At 33.2% G+C, this 9702-nt stretch overlaps 1 protein-coding gene across 1 annotated transcript in view; it reads right to left on the reverse strand.

The window, feature by feature from the left end:
• Window positions 1-9702, reverse strand: part of SI (sucrase-isomaltase (alpha-glucosidase)) — a 124389-nt gene that overhangs the window by 20699 nt on the left and 93988 nt on the right. Inside the window, 6 exon segments of the mRNA XM_006861797.1 lie at window positions 308-424; window positions 515-549; window positions 1767-1900; window positions 5348-5486; window positions 6384-6471; window positions 8119-8235. Coding sequence (XP_006861859.1) covers window positions 308-424; window positions 515-549; window positions 1767-1900; window positions 5348-5486; window positions 6384-6471; window positions 8119-8235 — 630 coding nt within the window.

Raw genomic sequence — 9702 nt, forward strand, 5'->3', positions numbered from 1 at the left:
CTTCCAATTGTTTATTTTAGAGCTTATTTCATCCAATAAAGAAAATTGTGCGGAGGCAGATAATTTTATTTAGGATTCTCTAAACCCTTATTTAATAACTTTAATAAGTATGTCATCTAACCCTACCATGTATTTTAAATTATGAGGAAGAGTAGCCAGATCAGAAAATCTTAAAACTGATTGATGCTATAGAAACCAGGGGTTTAATGCATACATCAACAAATCTATCAGGTAGGGTTCACATTATTCAACAACTTCTACGGTTGGTATGGGAAAATGATTGAAAGTAAATGTAAAAATTACGTACTCTAGTAAAGGCAATGTTGTGATTTCTTGAGTATGGATAAAATGCTCCAAGTTGCATCCAACGGGCACAAAGACTATATTCTGAATCATTGAAGAAGCCACAGATATCTGCACCAACCTAGAACACATGATCACATTTAATTAGTTATAAGTAGTTTGTTTCAAAATATTTACAAAATATGAAAATAAAAGGAATAATGCTACTTACATAAGGTATTCCAAAGAGATTGAATTCCAACATACCTAAAATAAATTAGGAAAAATAAACTAAGAAAGTTGCTAATTCATATATTTTATATTTGTTATTATTTATTAATATGATATCATTCTACCCAATAAAATATTTATGAGTATTGATTTATTTTTTATTTTATTTTGTTCTATAATATTCACACATATTTTGACTGTATAAAGTTAATGAGGTCATAAAAATAGAACACTGTAAGCTTTCTTGACACGTGCAATATGACATATTTCGGGTACAAATATGATATAAACATGTTCTAGTGTAAGACTAGATCATGGGTATTTTTTTCTGGTACTGTATTTTTCAAAATAAAGAAGCTGTCTTGGGAATTATGTAACCAGAGTTCTCATCACTTGAAACAAATTGAATTATTTTTATTAAACACAATTTTCTGAGGAATGATTACTTCAATTAAATAGAATGCTTGTCATTTGTCAGCTTTCCTTTTGCAGATGCATTTCTAAATATTGATTGTTTTTCTTGAATCCATTTATCAATAATAAAGACTTGTAAAAACGGTTAGTGTTGTTAAGTGCCTTTGAGTTAGTTCTGACTCATAGTGATACTGTGGTGTTTCCAAGAAGTGGCTGGTGGAATTATGTGTGGAAAATAAAAGTATTCAATTTTCCTTTAAAATTATATATTTCTTATGTATTCAACCGTTGTCAAAAGACTATTTCAAAACATGAATTTAAATGTTTCATTAGTTAATATCTATAATTATTATTTTCTATAATCTAGAATTTTGATGTATTTCTTTTCTTCTTTCTAGATGTCACATTTTCAGTGATAGTCTTTTCCAATCAGGAAACTTAGTACAAAAGGAGTAAAATCATCTTTTCAAAACGAACTAGCTTGATACCATTAGTTTCTACACTTGTCTCAGATTCTGCTTCCTGGCCCATTGCCTCTTTATGATGCTATGTTGGCATAAGAGAGTCCTGGTGTGGTACGATAGGATAAACTTTGGACTGCTAACTAAAAGGCCAGCAGTTCAAACCCACCAGTTGCTCCTTGAAAACCCTATACAGCGTTGCTATGAGTCAGAACTGACTCAATGACGCTTAACAAAAACAATAACATGTTGGTATAAAAGTTGTCAAAACCATAGTTTTGAAGTGGACTTATAAAGTATATGAACTAGCACCAACAAAGATGAATATCTAATAAGAAACTCCAATGAATAATGATAGAGATGGAGACTTTCACATACCAATGATTGATTTGTCCAAGTTGTCCCATTCTGCGTAGTTATCTCCAAGCCAGTGTCCCCCCCACCGTCCACCAGTAGGATATGTTGAACGGGAAATAACAATTCCTCTTTTTCCAGTTGCTTTCTGCAATGCACTAAGATAGATGAAGAAGGATTCATTAATTTGTACAAGAGACATTTTATTCAGATATTTCTACTTATGGTCATTTCCAAATACTTTTGACTGCATGCTAGTGAGCAGCAGTGTTCCTGTTAAGTTGTTTGCAGTTATTTTATTTAATTTATGTTATTTAATTTTGTAGTTATTAGTCATATAAAATATATTTAATTATATAAAAATAAACTTCTATTACCAACTGGTGGAGGTGGTAACAGTGGCTGTGTGCTGTGGAGTCAGTTCCAACTTATAGCGACCCTGTTCAGGGTTTCCGAGGCTGTAAATCTTTACGGGAGCAGACAGCCTCATCTTTCTCCAGCAGAACAGCTGGTAGTTTCGAACTGCTGACCTTGTGGTTCGCAGCCCGATTCGTACCCACTACACTACCAGAATTCCTTATTACCAACTAACTTACAGTAAACATTTTTCTATTTTCATACACTTAGTAGGAGAGTCTACAATCAGTGTATGGTCACAGAAAAAGAAGTTTGATTTATGGTGTCTATGTAAGAAGCTCTGGTAGCATAGTGGTTACGAGTTGGGCTGCTAACCTCAAGGTCAGCAGTTTGAAACTACCAGCCATTCTGTGGGAGAAAGATTAGGCTTTCTGCTCCCGTAAAGATTTATAGCCTCAGAAACCCTACACTGGGTTGCTATGAGTCAAAAGCAACTCCATGTACACTATCAACACCACTACCACCACCATGTAATCTCTTATGCAATTAGTTATTTTAAGTGTGTTTTCTCCCTGAACATCCTTGCTGGCATGAAGTATATCTTACTTTCCTTCATTTACCAAAGTGACATGAAAAATATTAAATAGCCTCTAAATATTTGTTCAGCAACCTAGGTGGTACATACAATTTCCTCTGAAAAACTAATATAAAAGTTGCCAATTCCAACCCGTTGAGTAGTGCTGCAGAATAAAGGCCTGGCAATATGCTTCAATAAGATTAAAGCCAAGGAGACTGTAAAAAGCACCTCTGCTTTACAAAACATGGGTTTATCATGAGTTGGAATCAACTCAACAGCAACACTGTTCTTTTGTTGTTTATTTTTTGTTTTTTTTAAATATTTGTTGAATAGCTATAAGTCAATTATTGATTTTCAATAAACAAATCATATTCTGAGTTTTTTTCAAGTGAATTTGCTGTATGCAACTTAAATGTTGTTGTTGCTAAGTGCCGTGGAGTCGGTTCCGACTCATAGCGACCCTGCACAGGGTTTCCGAGGCTGTAAATCTTTACAGGAGCAGAATGCCTCATCTTTCTCCCGCGGATCCGCTGGTAGTTTCAAACTGCTGACCTTACAGTTCACAGCCCAATTCGTAACTACTATGCTACCAGAGCTCCTTATACAACTTAAATGTGCTATTTCAAATAAAGGCTTCCCATTGCCATTCATTTTTTTTTTTCTGATCTATAGTGACCCTCTGTAATAGAATATAACTACCCCATAGTTGTTTGTTCCAATCCATATCAATTATAGCTTTGGCAACATTCAGCCTATAAATTACACTACAGAGAGAATTTCTGTTTTAATACTCTCTGTTTCAAAGATTAGTTTAGATAAAGCATTTTCTGGTCTTGAAAATAGTAAAGAAAATAGTTAGTTGTCCTATTTCAAACACAGAATTCATCTCAAGCTAGGTCTTTTGGGGAGAATAGATGGTACACATGAAGTCTTTTCATTTTCTCCCCTCCACAGTCTTCAAAGTAATTTTGATTTCTTAAATATACATGTAAAAGTATATTCACATAATAAGAAAAATGGATCATTTTATATTATTTCCATTTTTCTCCTTTACTCTGACTATAGGCTGACTGTAGACCTACCTAATAAGTGTATGAAAATAGAGAAAAGTTCACTATAAATTAATTGGAAATAAAAGTTTATTTTTATATAACTCAGTGTATTGTATATGAATAATTACTACAAAATTACATAAGGAGAAAACACTGCAAGCAACTGATCAGGTAAACTTAATTATTCACTAGCATTCAGTCAACAGTATTTAATCATTTCCTTGCTATAGCATCAGCCATATTGTTTGCACTGACTTGTTCATAAACTCACATAAATTTCATTTATAAAGACCTTAAGATTTTAAAATGAGGATCATGTCTTGTTGTCTTTGCATCATGTTGTCTAATACAGTGTTTGATATTTAATAGGAGCTCAAGAAATTTTTGAGTTAAGACTAACCTAAATAAAAATTATCTTTGTGTGCCATTGAATCAATTCATACTCAAAGTGAACCTACAGGCCAGTAACACTGTCATCAGAGTTTCCTCAGCTGCAATCTTTACAGGAAACTAAAACTGTATTAAATAGACATAAGATGATATACTGGACCATCATCTATTAACAATAGGGACAATATTGGATTTGATAATTTAGAATTACCCGTCTGTAAGGGATATCCTCTTTAAAACATATTATATAAGAGAATCATCCTTATTCCTTAAGTTTCTCTAAAAGGAGATAATGGACTCCTAGTGTGGTGTTGTAGGATCAGAACGGGACTGCGAACCACAAGTCCAGCTGTTCAAACCTACCAGTTGTTCCTCGGAAACTCTATCCAGGGTTGCTATGTTTCCGAACTGACTCAACGGCACTTAACAAAAACAGCAAATGGCCCTGAGAGCCCTGCTGTTGTGCCATAGAATAATGGTGCTCAAAAAGCCTGAAGACTCAATGAATGCTCTATAGTTCAGCAGCCGCCTTTCAGCAGCATGGCAGCTGGTTAAAGATGTAAATGGTATTAAAGCATGGAGCTTTAAGTTTGAGAAGCACAGGATCATTTATATATAGATGCTCGATTTTGTTCATAATTTATTTACATATTACCCAGGCTTCAATGTCTTAAAGATATCAAATTGTATGCTATTATTCATTTTGTGTTGTCGTTGTTAAGTGCTGTCGAGTAGGTTCCGCCTCATAGCGACCCTGTACAGGGTTTCCAAGGAGCAACAGGTGAGCTTGGACCACGAACCTTGCAGTTCAAACCGACTTTGCAGTCTAGCGCATTAACCCACAGGGCCACACCAGGACTTCATTTTAGTACTCATTTATTCCGTCAACATTGCTAATTAAGCACCCATGATTTGTCATGCACTGTGCTTACTGAGAAGAGCAAATTAAACATGGTCCAGGATTATTTTTCAGGTGACATACAAATTAAGAAGGACAACAACAAAATACAGGTAGAAAACATAAATAATAGATAAACAGATAAGGAAACAAACACTTTGAATAAAATTATTCTAAGTACTATGAAAGAATAAATAAGATAGAGAGAATAATTGGGAATGAAAAGTCTGGCTGATAACATCAGCAGGAAAAGACTCTTAAAGTAGGTAACCTTTATTCTAAGAGCTGAAGTATAAAAAAGAGCCAGAAGATAATTATGGACATTACTTACTCGTAAGTAGGTTTCATTTGTGACCAACCATATAGATTGTGAACATCATAGTGCAAAACTGATGAGCCATCACTAAGAATCTGTTCTGTTTCCATACACATAGTTCTGAAATGTAATCCTTCATATCTTTTTGTAAGTTCTGAGAGAATTAGTAAAAATATTAATATGTCATAAAGTACCCACTATTGAAATGTGCAGTTCCTAACTATATATTGTTTTTGCAAAGACAATTAACAGCTATTTTTAAATAATTCTTCATTTTTATCATTTGTATGTTTTGCCTGTGACAGTTATAAGTGATCGAAAAAACTAAGTTGCAATTATAACTAGTGAAAAAAATATTTTAAAAATTATTATATTATGTTCATTCATAAACATGTTACTAAGAAATATAAATTAATGAGAATTATAAAAATATGTACATTCATAAATGCCTACTCTTATGCATTTAGACAAACCTTCTCATTAGTTGATATCTAATAAAAAAAATCATTTGGTGTCTTAAACCCTTTTGGGTTCAGAGACAGATAAATGCCATCATCCAGTCTTTTCATGTCCATTTTTGAAGATGCCTTTTTATAGAACTATGCCATCACCTTAGATATTAATACAGTTCATAAAGTGTACTGTCTCTACCAGGGTATGAGTATGAGTGCTGAAGGACTTGCCCTTTTGCTCCTAGGTCTGGGATGGCAGAGGAATATTGTTACTATTCTTTCAGTTTATCTCAGCTTAAAAAATAAAACAAAATTTTTTTTAAGTTTTTTGTTTGTGTTCTTAATTGTAAAGAATGTTTAGAAATTCAAGTCTGGAAAGACAATTTAGAAAGTCCTTAGAAATAAATTTATATAGGTAAAACAAAGTTCTTGACTTTGCTTTTCAAAATAGTACTCAATAATATTGGCAATAGGTGTAGGTTATGTTTGAGTATTAGTGATATAAATTGGTATGTGAATCCTATAGCCTACATTCTTACATACATATGCTTAATCAGTAAATAATAATAGCATAGTAACATAAAAGGCATGACAATAACCTGGGAAATAAGGTGGATAATTTAACTTAGTATTTCTGCATTCATTACTAGTTGTTCCATTTACAAAACTTGATGGTTCATTCATATCCTTGAAAAGAGAGAGAAAAAAGATAAACATAAATCAATTTCAGAACATATATTTTAGAAAAACAAAAATTACAATTAATTCAGAGAACCAGTATATTAAGGCAGCATATTTGGATAATAGTATATTCAATTAAATAGTATATTTAACCACCCCCCTTAAAAAAAAGAAATTCATTGACTCTAAAGAATTCAGTCAAATGTAATGCTCTTTAACTTTTATACAATCAATGCTTCCTTTTGAGACACATAAAATATTGTATTTTTTCTGTGGTATGATTTTCCATATAAAAGTTGTTTTTATATTCCTCAAAGATAAAATGACATTGTAGTAAAGTAAGTTTTATATCCTTTGTTATATTGGCTACAGAATTTGTTGCTTATATATTTATGATCATCATAATTTTTTCCTAAAGAAATACATTTGAGACTACTTTTCCCTAGGTAACAGTGAGAAAAAAATAAAGTAAACATATGTCAGAAATTATGTAATTTCTTATACTTTACCAAATTACCTCCTTCCCATCCACCCCTGCCTATGACTGGTACTAATTACTTTTATTTTCTAAACTACAAGATCCAATTTATAAATACAGAACACTTCAAAGATGAGACCTGTTAAGTACTCATCTCAGAATCTCTCTGGCCCTATATAGAGAGACTAGCACTTGAATATATAAATTAGCTACCATTAACATAACGTCCTCTCAATGGCAATAGGCTTCCATTTTTGGATCCATATACCATTCTCGGGGACATACATAGTATAACCCCTTAAAGTACATCAACTTTTACATCAAAAATGTCTTAAATCTATGCATTATTCTGTTTTATATCCTCAAAGCTTTCACATAGGAACATTCAATGAATGGCTAATAAACAGACACATTTTTTTGTTAACTCTAGTCAAGCCTACCCCTAACTCATAACAACCCAATATGGTACAGAGTAAAACTCATACATATGGTTTTCTTGGCTGTAATTTTTATAAATTCTAAGCACAGGTCTTTTTTCCTCACAGTTCCGGGGTGAGTTCGAACAGTCTACCTCTCTGTTAGCAGCTGATCTCAAATGACTTCTACCACTCAGACTCTAAGTTTAAAAATCAACATAGTAACAATTCAACCTCCAATATCTAGAGATATATAATATCCTATGTTAAATAATTTCTTGTGAAGAAAACAAGTTTTTACATGTTATTTTAAAATAATTTTATCAAGAATCTCACAGAAAAAAATTTAAAATGACATCTAGAAGAAGGAAACTGAACTATATCTTGGATCATTTTTTTGTTTTTAATAGATTTTGTTTTCTTGTATGAAATATTGAACAATTGGCTGAGTGTAAGGATTAATTCTTACATTTAATGCAAATAAAATAAATATTTATAGGTATTTTTAAATAGCTAGTAAAAGAGGCTATTTGGTTCCTTAGTCAAGATACAAATGTTCAGGAAAGTAACGCCTATACACATAAATTACACTGTTATAAAATTTCTACAAGCCTTTGTGCCAGAAAGTTCTATGGGAAAAAATAATGGGCTAATTTTCACAAAGAATGCTTTGTCAGCATTATTGTCATCTAGTTTAAGTCCTGTATAATCACTACATAATACATAACATTAAAGACATGTTTCTTAGTGCTTACGTACAATCCACAAGCCATCAAATTTCATTTGGTCATTGTAGAAATCTATAATTTCCTTTGTCCACCACTCTGCTGTGGAATTCCTGAAGAAATCTGGAAAAGCCACATGAGCTCTGGAAGCCTGTAAAAAAAAAAAAAAAAAAAAAATCCAGACCCACATTTGAAAGTGATGAGAGTGGTTATATGTATCTATACTGGAACAATATCTGTTAGATTCAAAAGTATGCCCTAATATTGATGAAAGCAACTTTAATTACATGAATATATGTGATTTTTCTCCAGTCGCCGAGTTTCTGTGGGAAAGAAAAGAAATAAGATACATACATAGAGTGATGGAGAAGTTTTGTCTCTGTATTGGTAGAGTTCCTGTAGTGTAGGCTTACCTTGTGGGATCCTGGGTGTGGGAGGGGTGGTGGTAAACTTGTTTAGCCTACTTCTCTGATGGAAGTATGTCTACTCAGTGAACGAATGTAGTATCTTGCTATCTCCACAGGAACGAATCCTGTTGGTGCAGTGGTTAAAAGCTCAACTGCAAACTGCAAGGTTGGTGGTTAGAACTCACTATCCACTCCATGGGAAAAGGATGTGACCCATAGAGATTCACAGCACTGTGGGTTTCTGTGCTGGGCTGCAAGGTAGGTTTGAACTGCAAGGTCAGCTATTCAAGCTCACCAGCTGCTCCTTGGAAACCTTATACAGGGTTACTATGAGTGGGAGCTAACGTCAAGACACTTAACTACAACAATTCTGCCCTATAGGGTTCCTATTTGTAAATACAGACTCAATGACAACAAGTTTGGGAATTTTCTTTTATACCATTGCCACAAACTGTTTCGCTTTCCTTCTCACATCCAACCTCAGCAACCAAGAAGAGAAGAGGTGTTTTAATACCCTTATCCCAACTAAGATGATTCCTTACTTGCATAGAAATTCCAAGATCAGAGTCACTTATATATTAGCAGATTAACCTTATGTGACTGGAACAAATGCAATGCCTAAAAACATGGCATCACATGACTACTTGCCTTCAGGATTTTAAAACCAGACTACACAGTAACTTCCAGAACAGTCTCCATCATGAAGAGGATTTCATGTGTAATAAAGAAAACACAGAAATAGGGATATAGGAATTTACTAAACATATGTATCATGGATAGTTTTAGACTTAAAAGGACTTAATTTTATTATCATGCTAAGTAATTACATTTTACTTATAGGGAAAAAAAAAAGGCCTGGTGGCATTGCACTGAACAACTGCCTCTATGCTAGAATTCTCCTAGCTTACAGGAGAATTAATAACAAACATAACACCAGACTGTGTTTAATCTTCCACTCTTCTGCTCTTTCTATAATTTATTCCTAATTTTACTGTTTTAGGTGACTGCATTTATTTCTTTAATTCATATCATTGTTTTTATCCAGAAAATAGATCAGCTAATCAGCTTGAGGACTAAGGTGCACCTGACCCAAGCCATGGTATTTTCAATAACTTCATATGGCTGCAAAAGCTGGACAGTGAATAAGGAAGATCGTAGAAGAATTGATGCCTTTGAGTTGTGGTGTTGGAGGAGAATACTGAAAGTGCCAT

This window comes from Chrysochloris asiatica, unplaced genomic scaffold (assembly GCF_000296735.1).
Source record: "Chrysochloris asiatica unplaced genomic scaffold, ChrAsi1.0 scaffold00043, whole genome shotgun sequence".
In the NCBI taxonomy this organism is placed as follows: domain Eukaryota; kingdom Metazoa; phylum Chordata; class Mammalia; order Afrosoricida; family Chrysochloridae; genus Chrysochloris; species Chrysochloris asiatica.